The sequence below is a fragment of the Moschus berezovskii genome, chromosome Y (assembly GCF_049115385.1).
Source record: "Moschus berezovskii isolate FMDL1 chromosome Y, NW_MosBer_1.0, whole genome shotgun sequence".
Classification (NCBI taxonomy): domain Eukaryota; kingdom Metazoa; phylum Chordata; class Mammalia; order Artiodactyla; family Moschidae; genus Moschus; species Moschus berezovskii.
Window position 1 is genome coordinate 706425 of NC_142489.1, and position 20068 is coordinate 726492.

At 43.9% G+C, this 20068-nt stretch overlaps 1 protein-coding gene across 3 annotated transcripts in view; it reads right to left on the reverse strand.

Annotated features, from left to right (window-relative positions):
* Window positions 1-20068, reverse strand: part of PCYT1B (phosphate cytidylyltransferase 1B, choline) — a 124639-nt gene that overhangs the window by 30262 nt on the left and 74309 nt on the right. For 2 of the 3 annotated variants that reach the window (XM_055393569.2, XM_055393571.2), the window contains exons 4-5: window positions 10011-10162; window positions 6069-6147 (exon numbers count right to left, since the gene is read on the reverse strand). In XM_055393569.2, the coding sequence (XP_055249544.1) occupies window positions 6069-6147; window positions 10011-10162 (231 nt within the window). Of the gene's footprint in view, window positions 1-2799; window positions 2902-6068; window positions 6148-10010; window positions 10163-20068 lie in introns of all 3 variants that reach the window. The other variant, XM_088834557.1, reaches the window with a different exon arrangement.

Genomic DNA, 20068 nt, shown 5'->3' on the forward strand with positions numbered 1-20068 from the left:
AGGGTACCACGGAGCTTCCACAGCAGGCCCCAAAAAGATGTGAGCCAACAGAAACACCGTCAAGGAGACTAAGTACATTATATGTAGCAGAATAAATTTCTGATGTATCATCCAAGGTCATCTCCAGGTTGGGGAGGATGTCTGTCCTGAGGCCCTCTTCCCACTGACACTGAGACCTCCATCACCTCAGGGGAAAGCAGACATAGCTGAGAATATGGGAGACTGTGTTCAGATTTTGGCTTTTAAAACAGGCTCTTCTGAAAGCTCATTTCCAAAAGAATCATTATGAATGATAGGGCTTTCATTTGAAAGAGTGGGGCTTTGAGGACTGCAGAAAGGGTTTTCTAAATCCTAGGAATGTTCTTTTAATTATTGAGAATCAGAGACTGAGTGGACTCAGGGTATAAAATATTTAACTGTAAGCCCTGGAGTGGGGAAGACATGAAATTAACATGGGGGCGGTTTCCTGCCCTCCAGGAAGAAGAAAAATCCCTCCTGGGATTGAGGGAAATGCCCAGAGAGGGATCAGGAGGTAAGGAGCAGGAGCAAGAGACTATGTATGAGCAGGGCCTGTGTCTCGCCCTGATGAGGGTTCAATCCCCAGGGGCAGAGGCAAGGAAGAGACCCCCGTAGAAAGCCCAGAGTAGAGGGGCTAGTACCTTGTTTACCTCGAGGCACTCTGGGAGGAAATGGCCCCACAGACACCCCATGCCAACATGCCGAGGCCTGGGGAGAGCATTCCTTAGGGCCTAATGTGGCTCCCCCCAAGGCCCTCCAGTAGACGGTGGAGGACAATTCTGATGTTGCCAGAGACCCTCTCAGGGAACACTGAAGGGAGCCGGGACCTAAGACCAGCTTAACTGCAGTATGGGGGAGCGAATCCCACGGCTGAGGCTGTGGCAAGCACAGGCCAAAGCGGGAGGTGGCTGCGAACAGATGGAGCAGGCAGCCAAGTGTCAGAGGGCAGTGCCGGGGATCTAGCAGCCAGGGATGATGGCTGACCAGATCTCAAAATCCCACAACCAAAGGTCAGCAGAGCCAGACCCTCACCCCACTCAAGCCAACACTCAGATCACGGCAGGAAGAGAAGGCCAAAAGTTGAGTCCACACAATCTGAGTGCAAATCTTGAGGAGTCTGAATTACTTCAAGAGTCAAGAGTGGTTTTTCTGTCATCTGTGCAGACAGAAGGTCCTAAGTTTGGTTACTAACAAAGGTCCTTATAGTCAAAGCTATGGTTTTTCCAGTGGTCATGTATGGATGTGAGAGTTGGACCATAAAGAAGGCTGAGCACTGAAGAATTGATGCTTTTGAACTGTGGTGTTGGAGAAGACTCTGGAGAGTCCCTTGGACTGCAAGGAGATCCAACCAGTCCATCCTAAAGGAAATCAACCCTGACTATTCACTGGAAGGACTGATGCTGAAACTCCAGTACTGTGGAGTTGACTCATTTGGAAAAGACCCTGATGTTTGGAAACATTTAAGGCAGGAGAAGGGGATGGCAAAGGACAAGATGGTTGGATGGCATCACTGACTCAATGGACATGAGTTTGAGCAAACTCTGGGAGTTGGTGATGGACAGGGAGGCCTGGTGTGCTGCAGTCCATGGGGTCACAAAGAGTCGGACACGACTGAGCGACTGAACAACAACCAAGTTTGGTTACAGAAATTACTCCCCCCCCCCCACTGCAGCTGGTCCTTCTCCTACACCTGCTCCTGGCACTCCCTGCCTCAGAGGGGCACCTGGCTCCATGTGACACACAGAGTTAAGCCTAAGCCACCCGTCTCACCACCTGCCAGTCTCTCTCTCTGCTGTCACCTTCAGCACATGAACATTGTTGATTTTCTCCAAATACCCCACACTTCTTCATATACTCCCACCTTTGGACACGCCTCACCCACAGGCTTCTAATACTTTGGTGTAATTATTTACATCCGGCTCTGTTCTCTTTCGAAGGTGAGGGCTCTGTATTATTCATATTCGTATCCCATTTCCCCACCAACAGTTCCAACCTTGTGGATCCATTCAGCGGTTCATGCATTAAGCCACGAGAATCAAAACCTTCCAAAGATGGAATGGGCTGCCTCAGGAGAGAGGACATTCCCCCTCATGGGAGATGTGCAAGCATCAGTTCTACCCAGGGCTGGCAGTGATGCCAGAGAGGGAGTAGAAGACTGGGCGACTGACCCTCAGGAGCCTGTGCTACGCTCAGAGTCTGAAGGTCCCTGAGTACTGGGAAAAGGCAGAAGTGGCCGCAGGCTGAGGGGGAGGATGCTGGGATCAACATGCGTGGAGTTCCAGGGGCCCCCAGGGAGCAAGGAAGAGGGCTCTGGTGGCAGACGCCAGCAATGGTGGCAGCTCCAAAATAATGGATCATGTATTCGGATTCCTGAAGTCGCTACAGAAAGCATGGTAACTCACTCAACTACAGTGTCTGTGACATGCCAGATGATGCTTTAATGCATGGAGGGAGGTATGCACGGGTGCAGTACAGTCCCTGTAGATAAGATGTATGGTAGACAGTGTGTGTTGTGTGTGTTAGTCACTCAGTCATGTCCAGCTCTCTGTGACTCCATGGACTATAGCCCGCCAGGCTCCTCTGTCCATGGGACTCTCCTGGCAAGAATACTGCAGTGGGTTGCCATTCCCTTCTCCAATGGTAGACAGTAAAATAGCAAAAATTAAACTAAGCCATTAAAAATCTATTGGGTTGGTCAAAAAGTTCGTTGGAGTTTCTCTGTTACAATGTACAGAAAAACCCAAACAAACTTTTTGGCTGACCCACTACTTCTGCACCTACCTTTAGCTACAATACCAGTTGCAGCCCATGCCTTCCTCAAACACTTCTTCACTCCAAGGTTCTCAGGCAGCAATAGGCTTACAGAAGTTTGTGGAAGGTGGTCTGATGGAGGGAGATGGGTGGAGAAGCTAAGGAATCAAGGTAATGTACTGTACCACCCCCTCCACCACGGACAGCTCCACATTTAGTCAGGAAAACCACCGGACCCTCCAAGAAGATGGAATTTGTTCAGTTCAGTTGTCCCAGCTGTCTTTTTATGTAATCCAAATCTATATACTCTGGGTGGGCTGGGTATTTTAAAAATCCCAGCAACGACTATTTTGATTCCTGGTTTGATTTGAAATCCTGTGACACTGATGGAAAACCTCAGCTCGGGAAAATGACCAGCACTGGGGATAGCCAAGACTATTTTCCATTGTACATTTGCCAAAAGAGCATTTAGAATTTTTGAGTTCTTGCTTGCTACAAAGTAGGGCAAGAAAAATGCAAATTTTAGATACAATTTCAAAGATCTTTCATCCAGATCATAGTCATTTGGGTTTTTTTTTTGGCCATGCCCCATGGCATGTGGAATCTTAGTTCCCCAACCAGGGATTGAACCCATGCCCCCTGTGGTGGAAGCACAGAATCCCAACCCCTGGACCGCCAGGGAAGTCTCTGGATCATAGTCATTTTTGAAACAAGTCAAATAGTTATTCCTTCCATCTTTCATTGAGATTTTGTCGGGCTATAAGGCAAAGATGGTTTGGAGTAATTTAGCATATCATGAACATCTCCTTCAATAAAGAGGTGTGCGAGGGACTCAGAGGTCAAATACCAATAGAAAGCCAACAAACTGGACACGAAGGACAGTATCATTCAGGCCAAAATATCACCCTTACATCCAAATGATACGAACAATTAATTCCACAGGACAGAAGTGTGTTGTGCAATGATCTAGGTAATGTTATCTAGGTAAATGGTTCTATTCCCTGTGTGTTGGGAAGAGTCCCTGCAGACAAAGGCTTCCGTCTTAGGCTGCCTCCCCATCGTACTCTATAAAAGCATTCTCTTGTTCCACGAGCACTCAAGGAGCACCACAGATGTCCCAGGGACTGTGCTGGGGGTGAAAAGATGGATGAGACATGGCCATGGCCTGCAGCACTTCACTCTAGCCAGGGACACACACACGACCAGGCTGCCAAGAGAAGGCAGCTGAAAAGGAGGTCCCTGTGCAATGAGTATCTGCATCTGAGGAGGGTGCGGGGTGTGTTGAATCATGCCCCAGGGAGAGAGGGCATGTCCAGGCTGGCTCCTCAGTGGGGCCCTGACCAAGAAACTCAGAGGAAGGGCACTGCAAGCTCAGAGGACAGCTGGAGCAAAGGGACAAAGCGGACTCCATGCACAAAGTACAAAGGGACAAAGGACAGACTTCATGTGCCTGGAGCGTAGGCTGTGTGGAAGGCAGAGCACAGAGCAAGGCTGGCAAGATAGGGAGAGGAACCCAGTAACAAAACCGGGCAGTGGTCAGAGAGCAATGGGAAATTAGAAGGTCCCAGAAGTGTCCTGGAAACGGAAGCAAAGACAAGAGTGTCTAGGAAAAGCACATGGGCAGCAGGGGCATTATGCCTGGAGGGACTGAGCTGAGACCACCGGACTGGGTGGTCCAAAGGCCATCTGAGAGCTGAGCCAGGATGGGACAAAAGTCAGAGTGCACGTGGCTGAGGAACGACAGCTGCCACTGAGGGGAGGACTCAGCGAGGGTGCGAGTGGAGGGAGAGGCAGGAGGGTGGGCGGAAGGGAGGACTGGGCTTAGCTAGCTTCTGGAGACGTCCGTGTGTTTGTAAGCGGTAAGAAGCTACCGGAGAGCGAAAGCCTTGGATCACAAAGGGAGGAAGAATGAAGGAAAACACGCTCCAGGGAAGGGGAAGTAAAGAGGTTAGCCTGGGACAGAAAACGCCCCTCTTCCTCAGGACGCAGGAGAAGAGGCAAGGGCACAGGAGGTATGGGTAAATCAGGGCAGGAAGGGGACAAGGAGGCGGTAGATGACACCAGGGGGCACTGAGAACCCCGCTGAGGGCATAGACCACAGATCTGCTCTGAGGCCCCAGCAGCCATTTCCCTGGAGTCTGAGCAGCACAGGAGCATGGAAAGTACTTGACAAAGGAAGTTATTCTAGGGAGTCCACAGAGAAGGAAACTCCCCTCTTTCCAGCCCCCCAGTAAGTCCCTGGGACCAACCAGTCTCTGACCCAAAGAGAAATGCCTAGTGACAAATGGGACAACTTCCAAAGCTCAGGCACCTTGTCTGCCTTCCAGGACATCAGTTACCTACTTCAGGAGGAAAGCAGTTTACCTGATTCCACAAATAAATGTATCCATTTTTTTTTTTTGCCTCTGTATATGGTGCCTAAGGATATTATCATGTGACAGGATGACATATGTCAGGACCGGACTAGGGAAATGGGGAGTCCAGATCACTAAATAGCCAGTTATCTGTCTTCTTCTTGAAGGAACTTTCTTGGGAGCAGAGAGTAGTTTCATTGTTAATGAGGAAAATGATTGCCCTTCAAACAACAGGGTTGGGGGAGGGGATAAATTAGGAGATTGGGATTAACAGATACACAGTGTGTGTGTGCTCAGTTGCTCTGTCGTGTCTGACTCTTTGTGATCCAATGGACTGTAGCCCACCAGGCTCCTCTGTCCATGGAATTTTCCAGGCAAGAATACTGAAGTGGGTTGTTGACATTTCCTTCTCTGGGGGATCTTCCCAACCCAGGGATCTACCCATGTCTTTTATGTCTCCTCTTTGGCAGGTGGCTTCTTTAACACTTGCACCACCTGGGAAGCCCTAGCAGATAAACAATAAGGTCCTACTTATAGCACAGGAACTATATTCAATATCTTACAGTAATCTATCATGGAAAAGAATACATATATATGCATAGCTGAATCACTTTGCTGTACACCAGAAACTAACACAACACTGTAAATCAAGTATTCTTCAATAAAGACAAATAAGAGTCCTGTGATTTTACGCCCTCTAAAATTGAACCTCAAACTGGAAGTCGAGTATTTTGGTGCTCAGGTTAATTTCTACATAAACACCTAACTGGTGTCTGCGCCACAGGTGAGCCTTAGCACATGTCAACAGAGGCTTGCAGAGGCTCTTTAAGAGACATCTGAAAGTCCATGCCTTGTAAGCATGTGCTGCAGACCCAGGGCTGGCATCTCTTACTAAACCTCAGTGTCATGCTGCAGGGGACAGGTGAACATAGGAGGACCCCTCACCTGCTTCCTTTATATGCTTGTAAACATCATCAGAGCCAGCGGAAGAGTACGGAATGTCATCGTGGGCCACAAAGTCAATCTGTCAGAGAGAGAGAAGAGTGACATCACCACAGGAACGGGGGTACATGTCCGTGAAATGAAAATACATATTTTTAAAAACAAAACAGCTATGATAAAGCAGTTTAAATAAGCAATTTAGGTCCCATCACTTCACGGCAAATAGATAGGGAAACAGTGGAAACAGTGGCTGACTATTTTTTTTGGCTCCAAAATCACTGCAGATGGTGATTGCAGCCACGAAATTAAAAACGCTTACTCCTTGGAAGGAAAGTTAGGACCAACCTAGACAGCATATTAAAAAGCAGAGACATTACTTTGTCAACAAAGGTCCGTCTAGTCAAGGCTATGGTTTTTCCAGTAGTCATTTATGGATGTGAGAGTTGGACTATTTATAGCTGAGCACTGAAGAATTGATGCTTTTGAACTGTGGTGTTGGAGAAGACTCTGGAGAGTCCCTTGGACTGCAAGGAGATCCAACCAGTCCATCCTAAAGGAGATCAGTCCTGGGTGTTCATTGGAAGGACTGATGTTGAAGTTGAAACTCTTGGCCACCTGATGCGAAGAACTGACTCATTTGAAAAGACCCTGATGTTGGGGAAGATTGAGGCAGGAGGAGAAGGGGACGACAGAGGATGAGATGGTTAGATGGCATCACCGACTCAATGGACATGAGTTTGGGTAAACTCTGGGAGTTGGTGATGGACAGGGAGGCCTGACGTGCTGCAGTTCATGGGGTCACATAGAGTCGGACACAACTGAGCGACTGAACTGAACTAGACTGAAGGTAAACTTGAATCCTGAACTGGCAGGTATTTCCAGCTGTCTTTGTTTGCATGAGGGCTTCCCTGGTAGCTCAGTTGGTAAAGAATCGGCCTACAATACAGGAGACCCCAGTCCGATTCCTGGGTCAGGAAAATCCCCTGGAGAAAGGATAGGCTGCCCACTCCAGTATTTTTGGACTTCCCTGGTGGCTCAGACAGTAAAGAATCTGCCTGCAAAGTGGGAGACCTGGGTTAGATCCCTGGGTTGGGAAGATCCCCTGGAGAAGGGAAAGGCTACCCACTCCAGTATTTCTGGGCTTCCCTGGTGGCTCATACAGTAAATCTGCCTGCACTGATGGGACCTGATTGGTTTATCTCCTTTGCTGGTCCCTGTTTCTTCTCTTACCTCTAACAGTAGGCTTTTTGGCCTTCTCTTCTTCTGCCTCTAAAATCTCTCCTTCAAAGATTTCATTCATCCTTCAGATTTCAATCACCTCTACTATGTGGACCCAAAATCCTCATTTCCTATCTCACTGGTGGCAATAGGCCCTCCTTCACACTTAAGTAATATTTTTTTTTATTTTTTGGCTGTGCCACACAGCATGTGGGATCCTACTTCCCCAACCAGGGATCGAACCCATGCCCTCTGCAGGGGAAGTCAGAGTTCTAACCACTGGACCACCAGGGAAGTCCCCCACTTAAGTTATATTTTATATTGTAGAGATGAATTCACCTCTCTTCTCATCTGATTCATACAACCACCTGTGAGGCAGGCAGGGCAAGTCTTACTAATTCAGTTGGGTTGTGCAGCTGCTGAAATGACAAAACTTGCCCAATTTTCCCCAAAATCATCCTTTTCTCTTTTGCCACCCTTGCTGTCACTTTAAAAACCCATCTGGAATCTTCACTCATCCTTAAAACTGGTGCCCCTTCCAATGGCGCCTCCCTTTTCTCGTTTACTTAGGCTCCAAACACCCTAGAATCAGCCTTTTTTCTCTACTTCCTTCACCGTCAATAGCACAAAGGTCACAAGCTCCACTGGGGTGTGTGTGTACTCACACGAGTGCATATACCCATCTCTTCTTCTCCATTGCTTATGCCAAGTCCAGGGCCCCATGACCTGGATTATTAATACAAACTTGTACCTGACCTTCCTCACCGCAGGCTCTTTCCTCTCCAGCCATCCCTCCGTCACATGGTGGGGGAACCTCCTTCAACAGAGTTCTCTTTTTGTCATCCTCACACCTGCTAATCTTCACTAGTTCCTTGTTTCCTCCTACATCATGTAAAAACTGCTTGCCTGAGGAATTCCCTGGCAGTCCAGTGGTTAACACCCCATGTTTCCAATGCAAGGGACACAGGTTCAATCCCTGGTTGGGGAACTAAGATCCCACATACCATGTGACATGGCCAAAAGCCAAACAAACAAACAAAAATAAAACTCCCTGCCTAAACTTCAAAGCCCTTTATTAAAAGGCTTCACTCCAGCTTGAGAGGTAAAGTAGCAGTTTAATTCGCCTGGGTATGGATTCCTGCTTCATCACTTACTAGCTGTGTAACTCGTAACTTAGTGCTCTGTCGCTCAGTTGTGTCAGACTCTTTGCGACCCCATGGACTGTAGCCCGCCAGGTTCCTCTGTCCATGGAATTTCCCAGGCAAGAATATTGAAGTGCGTTGCTATTTCTTCCTCCAGAGGATCTTCCCAACCCAGGAATCGAACCTGCGTATCCTGCGTCTCCTGCATTGCAGACAGATCCTTTACCACTGAGCCACTGGGGAAGTGGTAAGGATTAAATCAGGATTTCTCAGCCTTGGTACTAGTGACATGCTGGAGCTAGATAATTCTCTGCTGGAGGGAGAGAGTCTATCTTGCACATTGTAGGAGGCTAGATAGCACCCCTGGCTTTACCCCCTGGATGCCAGTAGCACCCCTTTAGTTGCTTCCATTGTCAAATATCCCTTGGGGGCAAAGTTGCCCCCACTTGAGAATCACTGGATTAAATAATACAATTATGTAAAAGTGCTAAAAAGAAGAACTGGTACACAGTAAGTACTCAACAAATGATAGTGCCATTAATTCTATTCTTAGTAGTCAAACTTAGTTGTCCTTCCCTCTCCAATGGATGATAACAACAACGACGTCTCAGGGTGGCCATGAGATTGAATGTGATTCCTGTAAGAGCAAAGCCCTTAGCACTGGGCTGGGTCCATGGCAAGTACTTGATAAACGGCAGCCGTCAAAAGCAGCCCCATAACGCTTCACACAAGTTGAAGATACAATAGATGCTTAGTAAAAATGTGTTCGTGATTGCTGGAAGTAAATCATATTGTAGTTTTTCCTTTTTCTTTTTATTCTTGCTGGAAAATTGTCTCCTCGGCTATTACCCATGCACATTTATCAGCATTCTCTATTCTCTGCTGCATCGTGAATTTAAAAATAGAAAAGAAAACTCTTAGAACAGCTTAATCTTATTTTTTTGTACTGCTTATAAAAGGAAAGAATAGCTCCTAATGTGGGGCTTGTAGGGAGATACAAAGCACATAATTTCATGCAGATCAAAAGGATTTCTCATGTTTTCAACTAATAAAAATCTATCAGTAGGAGTCTCAGGGTCACAAAATCAGAGAAAGTTTCTTCCTTAGAGCCTGACCCCTGCCCCTCTGGATAAGATGTGTGGTCATTTGTTCCATGAAAAATGGTGCCTATGAATCTCTAAGCATCAATAACAATGGTGACAATGGTGATGATGTTTTTGGACCTCTTGCTTTGGGCCAACCAGTGTGCTAAGGGTTTCACAGCATGATCTCATCAGATCCTCAAAACAGCAGTTTCCAGTTTAGGTGAGTTCAACGTCTTGCTCAAGGTCCCACAGTTATGAAGGGATAGAAGCCACACGTGGACTCGAGTGGTCCAGCTTCAGAGACCACAGTGAGGAAGGAGGCGGCTGTCGGTCCACAGGCGTGAGCACAGGACAGGCGCAGTATCAAGTGACACCACAAGACAGTGCCTGGAGGTACCGCCTTCCTAAGCGGGAACACTCCTTGGATTTTTCTGGGTATAAGTGGCTGAAACAGATGACTCTCTAATCCTCTTACTTACAGAATGTGGAGGAACAAGTACCTTGTGTTTTTCCAGAAACTCTGGGGTGAGTGTCCATGGAGCATCTCTAATGACTTCATCCACATAGCGGCAGTGTCTCAGAGCTTCGTATCTCTCCGCTTCATTCATCACGGTGAAACCCTTGAATTTGTGAGTGAGGTCGTCACTGCAAACTGAAGCAGGTAAATGCATTAAATGCTGTTTGCTGGCCCAGGCCCTGCCCACAGCCATCCCAGTACAGACTAACTCCTCAGCTAGACAAAGAACTCAGCCTCGCTAGGTGTGTGGCATAATCCAACTCTTCATTTTTGTTTGTTTCTTTTTGTTTTTTTTAATGGGAACAAAGGATCCGTGAGGCAAGCTAAAATTCATTGGCAGTGGAGAATTTTATTTTAGTGCTAATTACAAATGCATTCTCCACTGTGGCTTTTATTAAAATTATTCTCCACGCCCCTGAATGTGCCTTTTACATCTTTTTAGTTCCTTATCCCACCCTTCAGTGAAAATTGCTATTCAGAAATAAACTAACCAAATGGACAGAGAAAAGACAGCAAGGAGACCAAGAGGCCTGAATTATTGAATGCTGGAGCAATGAGTTCTAATTCCTTAACTATATCATTGTGCTTAGTAACCCAAGTGTGATTCACACACATGCACATGTGCACACACACGCACACACATGCTTCTGTTCCATGGATTGCCGTCCAGTCACTACACAATCAAGAGGAGAAAGTCACAGAATAGAAGATATGGTCAAGCCGAATTCACCCTTCCCACACCCCATCTTTACTAGATCTCAAGCTCCTGAATCTTCAAATGGGCATGATACTATCCTCCACCATCAGCTTTAGAAACGATTTTTGGAGGATTTACATATAAGTGCTTTGAAATAGGGACTTCCCTGGTGGCCCAGTGGTTAAGACTAAACATTCCAATGCAGGGGGTGCAGGTTTGATCCCTGGTCAGGGAGTGAAGATCCCATGTCTTGGAGCCAAAATACCAAGACATAAAATAGAAGCAATATTGTAACAATGAAGACTTTTAAAAAACGGTCCACATCAAAAAGTCCTTAAAAAAAAGCAGTGCTTTGAAATAGAGTGAGCAATAAATACTCTTCATTATCATATCCAGAATATATTTTTGTTGCCCAAAGCAGCTTTTCTACATGTCAGGAAGAAATGGCATTGTGGCTACAGGCCCGGTTCATCAACATCCTTGTCAGCATCTTACTGCAGCCAGTCAAACTAACCTGACTGCTCCTGAAAATGAGGTTGTTTCCTTTAAGGCCTAATGGACATGCAAGAACCTTACAAATTTTAAGTGTACAAGATGTTTTAAAAAACAAAAATACAGTCATTTTCTTGGAACCAGGTCATGACCCACATCCAGGAACAAATCTGGCCACAGAATAAGTACAGCCAACAGTTGCACTCTGCATCCTTGGAGACCCTCCTGTGGCAGCCCTCATCAGCCTTTGATGATGTCCCAACCATCAGCAAAACTGCTGGCTCCCTCACAGCACACTGAAGCCATGTTCTCACCACTGTCACCGCTCCCTGCCCGGCCCATTCACCATTGAAGACCTACCAGATGACATCACCCTTATTAGTCGAACCCTTCCCATCTCCCTCAGAGTCAAAACCAAACTCCTCTGGCAGCCTACAGGCCCCTACCAGATCCACAGTCCCCTCTGGCCATTCCTTGCCTCTCTGACTGCATCTCCTATTGTGTCCCAGCCCCTGGCCTCCTTGGCTACTTCCTGAAGCCACCAGGAATACTCATACTCAGATCAGGGCTCTGCACTTCCTGTTCCCCAAACCTGGACCAACTGTGCCCCAAATGGCCATAGGGCTCACTCCCTCTCCTCCCTCAAGGCTCCCCCAGCCACTGTATTCTAAGTTGGGATCTGCCCCCACCATTGGCAGGCCTCACACCTCCCCGCTTTACTTCTTGCTATGGCACTCATCATTATATGATTGCCTTATTCGTTTATTGTTGGTGTTTCTCTACTAAAATATTAGCTCCTTGAAGACAGGGACTTTCGTCTGTTTCCTTTTCTGAAGGCCCATAGGAGACACTTAACTATTTGTTGAATGAATTAACAGTGCCTGATATGTGTAGGTGCTCGATAAATGTTTACTAGGATTTAAAATAATAGATGTATGTTTACCTGCAGGTGCGTTCCAACATTCACACACATGAGAGACTAGTATGCATCTCAATACACACGTGTATGTCTATATATCTCTTATACACACTTCCTGTGATGATGAATAGACATATTCACAATACAACGTAGAAAACATTGTAGTGTCTTACACTACCAACACACCATCAACCACGTGGCAGGCTCAAAAACCTCTTAGTATTAGAATCACCTAAGGAGCTTTTTAAAGATGCCCAAGCTCCACTCCTTAAGGTTTAGATTCAGTGGGTGCTATGGTCTGAATGTGTCTCCCCAAAACTCATATGTTGAAATCTTAACTCCCAAAGATGATGATATTAAGGAGGTAGGCCTTTGGGAGGTGCTCAGGTCATGAATGGCATTAGCACCTTATAGAGGAGGCCCCAGAGAGCTCCCTAGCCCTTTCACCATGTAAGAAGACACTGAGAACGATCCAGCTCTGAATCAGGAAGAGGGTCCTTGCCCAAAGACCATGTCAATGCCTGGACTTTATACTCTTCAGCCTTCAGAATGATGAGAAATGAATTTCTGTTGTTTTGAGCTACCTGGTCCACAGTATCTTGTTATAGCAGCTCAGATGAACTAAGACAGTGGATCTGGAGTGGAGCGCGGGCAGCACTATTTTTAACAAGCTTCAGGGATGATTACAAGGCAGACAACATTTGAAAGCCCCTGAAGCATATTATGAACATCTGGAGTAAACAGCCCAGCCTATGTCTGAATCACCCATCCCACCCAGCTTGGGGAGGGGGGTGTGTAGTGGGCCATAATGACCATGTCATGTATTCATTCACCAAATGCATTGGGGTTTGACTTCACAGATAGGAATTATTTATGGACCAAGCTGTACAATTTAAAAATTGATCTATGGCTTTCGAAATGTTCTTAAAAGATTTTACTTTTTAAAAGACTAAAGGAATTTATTAAAAGACTGCCTCAAGAATTGTATTAAGCAAGAAAGGCTTTCAGATCCATCAATTTTCTATTTTAAACAACAGAAAACAAAGCCAAACCATATCCTCCCCTTCCTTTTGACCCTGCACCTGACCAATTCAGTGTCACTTTGAGACAACTGAGATAATGGCCTCCTGACAGAGCACAAAGGAAACAAACAACCTGTTTATGCCAACACGGGGTCCTATTTTCATATCCCAGGAGTGACCTCAAGAAGCAGTTGAAAACGCTGACCAGTTATTGTCTAAACATTAATTACGCCCAAAGCGGCACTGTTGTTCTCGAGTCTTGGCAAATGCAGCCTGACAACCAGATGGAGAACTCTGAGCAGTGGCGTCCTGGGGTGAATTCACTGAGCTGTCTGGGAGCTCCTACTGGAGCTAACCTATAGTGGCAGCCCACTGTGCTCAAAATAAAATATTATTAATACCCTGCAGGAGAGAAAATATAACATAAGGAGTGAATTTTCGAGCCCAACCAACTTGGATTAGAATCCCAGCTCAGCTACTTATTAATGGGTAAGTTAATCAAACTCTCTAAACCTCAGACTTGTCTGGTAGTCCAGCAGCTAGGACTCCGCACTCCTGATGAAGGGGGTCTGATCCCTGGTCAGAGAACTAGATCCCACATGCCGCAACTAACAATCCCACATGTAGCAACTAAGAGTTCACATGCCTCAACTAAAGATCTTGCATGCCACAACAAAGACCCAGTGCAGCCAAATAAGTAAATAAATGTTTAAAATAATAATAAATAAAAATTATAAAAATCAAACTAAGCCTCAGTTGTCTGTCTTTAACACATGGCAAAGTTTGGAGAGTTAAATTTGATCATCTGTGTGAGCAGAGAGGCATGCTCAGTAATGTTTGCAGTTTTCCACAGTAGCAATGATCCAGGACCATTTGTGGAGACATCTATTCGTTTGTGTTTTCGGCTCTGCCTTTTCCCTGCCTCCACTCCACACACGTGCCCAGCTTCTCGGTGCAAACTCCCCCACAGAAACTGTGAGGTTCAAGCTGCTAGTGGACAGCCTGTCTTTCTGGCTGCTGTTTTCCCAAAGCCAGAGCTCCTTGGGAGGAATTCTGTAAGAAGACACATAGAAGATTCCTCCAAAAGAGGAAGAGGTCCAAGGTCAGAGGGTCCCACCAGCAGCAGAGCCCAGGAGTGATGAGGACACTGGGGTTCCCCTGAGCACAGGGCCTCACCTTCCACAGGCACAGTGGATTTGCTCCTTCCAAGCAATTTTGTGGGTTCAGATGATGAGAGCAATGCAAAACAGTATGGGCTGGAGACTGGAAGCTCCTCTCCTGTTTCTGTCAACATCTTGCAATCTTGTTTGACTCTAGGGCAATGAAGAGATCCCAACAAGGACCAAGACTGAATCTCCCACCAGTCAGGCAAAATGGAGTCTTAGAGGAATACTTAATTTCAATCAAGATACAATAGAGCATAAGCCTACATTTATAGATTAACAGTTATACCTAGTGGGTATAGTATTTCTATTATTGTTAGCTTTTTATCCCTCTCCTGGGAGGCAGAAGTCAGTATACGGTGACTCACATCCTTACGAAAATTTTTCCAGGAGAAAAATTCTCTGATATAAATTTTAATTAAAAAAAATAATTTTAATTTCTTACCTTGGTTTTTATTTATTTTTTTTGCAATTATTTTTTATTGGAGGCAAATTATTTTACAATATTATATTGGTTGGTTTTGCCATACATTGACATGAATTCGCCCCGGGTTTACATAAGTTCCCCCTCCTGAACCCCCCTCCCACCTCCCTCCTCCCTTTATCCTCCCTCTGGATCATCCCCGCATGCCAGCCCCGAGCATCCTATAACATGCATTGACCCTGAACTAGTTATTCATTTCACATATGACAACATACGTGTTTCAATGCCATTCTCCCAAATCATCCCACCCTCACCCTCTCCCACAGAGTCCCAAAGACTGATCTATACATCTGTGTCTCTTTTGCTGTCTCGTATACAGGGTTATCATTTGCATCTTTCTAAATTCCATATATATGCGTTATTATACTGTATTGGTGTTTTTCTTTCTGGCTTACTTCACTCTGTATAATAGGCTCCAGTTTCATCCACCTCATTAGAACTGATTCAAATGTATTCTTTTTAATGGCTGAATAATACTCCATTGTGTATATGTACCAAAGCTTTCTTATCCATTCGTCCGCAGATGGACATCTAGGTTGCTTCCATGTCCTGGCTATTATAAACAGTGCTGCAATGAACATTGGAGTACATGTGTCTCTTTCAGTTCTGGTTTCCTCGGTGTGTATGCCCAGGAGTGCGATTGCTGGATCATATGGCAGTTCTATTTCCAGTTTTTTGAGGAATCTCCACACTGTTCTCCATAGTGGCTGTACTAGTTTGCATTCCCACCAACAGTGTAAGAGGGTTCCTTTCTCTCCACATCCTCTCCAGCATTTATTGCATGTAGACTTTTGGATAGCAGCCATTCTGACAGGTGTGAAATGGTATCTCATTGTGGTTTTGATTTGCATCTCTCTGATTATGAGGGATGTTGAGCATTTTTTCATGTGTTTGTTAGCCATCTGTATGTCTTCTTTGGAGAAATGTCTGTTTAGTTCTTTGGCCCATTTTTTGATTGGGTCATTTATTTTTCTGGAATTGAGCTGCGGGAGCTGCTTGTATATTTTGGAAATTAATCCTTTATCCGTTGCTTCATTTGCTATTATTTTCTCCCATTCTGAAGGCTGTCTTTTCACCTTGCTTATAGTTTCCTTTGCTGTGCAGAAGCTTTTGATTTTAATTAGGTCCCATTTGTTTATTTTTGCTTTTATTTCCAATATTCTGGGAGGTGGGTCATGGAGGATCCTGCTGTGATTTATGTCGGAGAGTGTTTTGCCTACGTTCTCCTCTAGGAGTTTTATAGTTTCTGGTCTTACATTTAGCTCTCTAATCCATTTTGAGTTTATTTTGGTGTATGGTGTTAGGAAGTGTTCTAGTTTCATTCTTTTACAAGTGGCTGACCAGTTTTCCCAGCACCACTTGTTAAAGAGACTGTCTTTTCTCCATTTTATATTCTTGCCTCCTTTGTCAAAGATGAGGTGTCCATAGGTGCGTGGATTTATCTCTGGGCTTTCTATTTTGTTCCATTGATCTATATTTCTGTCTTTATGCCAGTACCATACTGTCTTGATGACTGTGGCTTTGTAGTAGAGCCTGAAATCCGGCAGGTTAATTCCCCCAGTTCCATTTTTCTTCCTCAAGATTGCTTTGGCTATTCGAGGTTTTTTGTATTTCCATACAAATTGTGAGATTATTTGTTCTAGTTCTGTGAAAAATATCGTTGGTAGCTTGATAGGGATTGCATTGAATGTATAAATTACTTTGGGTAGTATACTCATTTTTACAATATTTATTCTTCCAATCCATGAGCATGGTATATTTTTCCATCTATTAGTGTCTTCTTTGATTGCTTTCAGTAGTGTTTTATAGTTTTCTATGTACAAGTCTTTTGTTTCCTTAGGTAGATATATTCCTAAGTATTTAATTCTTTTTGTTGCAACAGTGAATGGAATAGTTTCCTTAATTTCTCTTTCTATTTTCTCATTATTAGTGTATAGGAATGCAAGGGATTTCTGTGTGTTGATTTTATATCCTGCAACGTTACTGTAATCATTGATTAGCTCTAGTAGTTTTCTGGTAGAGTCTCTAGGGTTTTCTGTGTAGAGGATCATGTCATCAGCGAACAGTGAAAGTTTTACTTCTTCTTTTCCAATTTGGATTCCTTTTATGTCTTTTTCTGCTCTGATTGCTGTGGCCAAAACTTCCAGAACTATGTTGAATAGTAGTGGTGAGAGTGGGCACCCTTGTCTTGTTCCTGACTTTAGGGGAAATTCTTTCAGTTTTTCACCACTGAGGATAATGTTTGCTGTGGGTTTGTCATATAAAGCTTTTATTATGTTGAGGTATGTCCCTTCTATTCCCACTTTCTGGAGGGTTTTTATCATAAATGGATGTTGAATTTTGTCAAAGGCTTTCTCTGCATCTATTGAGATAATCATATGATTTTTATTTTTCAGTTTGTTAATGTGGTGTATTACGTTGACTGATTTGCGGGTATTGAAGAATCCTTGCATTCCTGGGATGAAGCCCACTTGGTCATGATGTATGATCTTCTTAATATGTTGTTGGATTCTGATTGCTAGAATTTTGTTAAGGATTTTTGCATCTATGTTCATCAGTGATATTGGCCTGTAGTTTTCTTTTTTTGTGGGGTGTTTACCAGGTTTTGGGATTAGGGTGATGGTGGCCTCATAGAATGAGTTTGGAAGTTTCCCTTCCTCAGCAATTTTCTGGAAGAGTTTGAGTAGAATAGGTGTTAGCTCTTCTCTAAATTTTTGGTAGAATTCGGCTGTGAAGCCGTCTGGACCTGGGCTTTTGTTTGCTGGAAGATTCCTGATTACAGCCTCTAGTTCTGTGCTTGTGATGGGTCTGTTCAGATTTTCTATTTCTTCCTGGTTCAGTTTTGGAAAGTTGTACTTTTCTAGGAATTTGTCCATTTCTTCCAGGTTATTCATTTTATTGCCATATAATTGCTGATAGTATTCTCTAATAATCCTTTGTATTTCTGTGTTGTCAGTTGTGATCTCTCCATTTTCATTTCTAATTTTATTGATTTGGTTCTTCTCCCTTTGTTTCTTGATAAGTCTGGCTAGTGGTTTGTCAATTTTATTTACCTTCTCAAAGAACCAGCTTTTGGCTTTGTTGATTTTTGCTAAGGTCTCTTTTGTTTCTTTTGCATTTATCTCTGCCCTAATTTTTACAATTTCTTTCCTTCTACTGACCCTGGGGTTCTTCATTTCTTCCTTTTCTAGTTGCTTTAGATGTAGAGTTAGGTTATTTAGTTGACTTTTTTCTTGTTTCTTGATGTGTGCCTGTATTGCTATGAACTTCCCCCTTAGCACTGTTTTACAGTGTCCCAGAGGTTTTTGGGTTGTTGTGTTTTCATTTTCATTCATTTCTATGCATATTTTGATTTCTCTTTTGATTTCTTCTATGATTTGTTCATTATTCAGCAGCGTGTTGGCACCCAACATAGGAGCACCGCAATATGTAAGACAATTACTAACAAGTATGAAAGGGGAAATTAACAATAATGCAATAATAGTGGGAGATTTTAATACCCCACTTACATCTATGGATAGATCAACTAAACAGAAAATTAACAAGGAAACACAAACTTTAAATGATACAATAGACCAGTTAGACCTAATAGATATCTATAGGACATTCCACCCCAAAACAATGAATTTCACCTTTTTCTCAAGCGCACACGGAACCTTTTCCAGGATAGATCACATCCTGGGCCATAAATCTAGCCTTGGTAAATTCAAAAAAATTGAAATCATTCCAAGCATCTTTTCTGACTACAATGCAGTAAGATTAGATCTCAATTACGGGAGAAAAACTATTAAAAATTACCTTGGTTTTTAAATGGTGTGAGATTTTAAATTAAAATGGAGGGGGAAAAGGTATTATAACTGGATAGTTTCAATTCACTAAAATAATGTCCACAGGGAAAACGTGCATAAAAAACTCTCAAATTATAACTGACTCTGTACTTAAAAATTAAAAACAGGTATTATATGCAAAAATCATGGCAGTTTTTGGTATCTGTTACTGCCTAAGGTTGGGAAGTAGAATGTAGTACCACCAATTATCACAGTTTCTACCTAGTCTTTGAATCAATAGTTAATATTTCTTCTAGATACTATTTCACCTGTTCGTGTCTGTGTACTTGCCCCAATCAGAGTGGTGTCATGAGCAAAGCCCATACTCGACCCAAGGGAATTCCCGCAACAAACCTGCCTGCGTATGTAAGGGGGCCCACAATTAACATAGTAGGTTCTTTCAATTCACTGCCACCATTAGCTTTGGCAACTACATACATAATGTTAAGAGTTTGCCTTTCAAACAACCATTTTATTTTTTAATATTTTTATTTATTTGGCTGCACCACGTCTTAGTTGCAGCATGTGGGATCTAGTCCCAGGGACTGAACCCAGGCTCCCTGCATTGAGAGTGCAAGTCTTAGCCATTGGACCACCAGGGAAGTCCCAGAATATCTATTTTAAGGGACTCCCTAACTTTCCTCCCTATAGAATTTTCTGCCATTAAGTTGTTTTGTCAAACTCAGATAGTTTGAGATAGTCTTCAAACTAGGGTACACATACCCGTAGAGATACACAAAGGCTTTTCAAGAGGTATCCAAGCACTGGTAGTTTGAAAGGAATTGATTTCCAGATCCACAACTTCTAAGAGTAGCCTTTCCTAAAATTAACTGGCCGGAGAAAGCCCTGTATCCAGAACCAACCTTGCTCTACTCTACAAAAGAAAGCCATCATCTGAACCTTATTACACTGCATGGCAGGGAATTAAATCCTGAGGCCAAATCAAACCGAAAGCCCATTTAGTGACTACTACTCAAAGCACCATGAACCTATAAAAGCTTCCTGTCTTTTTCTTGCACATGTTTCTGTTATAGATGAAACTGAATGTTAGAAACTAACTATGGTAGACTGGGGAATGATGTAAATTTTTACCTAACAACTTTGCCTCTTCCTTCTCCCAACTATTATCAAAGGAAGCAAAGATCTTAAGGGATAAGGCCCATGAATTCAAAGCAAAGGAGCACTGGTAAGAATACTGAATGCTGAAGATTGCTTTTTCATGTAGTTAAGGGTAAGCATTTTTTCCAGCTATTCTCAATGCTTATATTGAATCCTAGAAGTGCCTTTTCTCTTGTAGTTAACGAGTAAGCATTTTTTCTGCTACTCACTTCAGAATCACTTCAATAAGTCAAAGTTGTATAAGCTGGTACTGCTGCTGCTTAGAAATACAATTGGAATATTTTCCTGGAATTATCAAATGCTTCAAAGTACACTGGA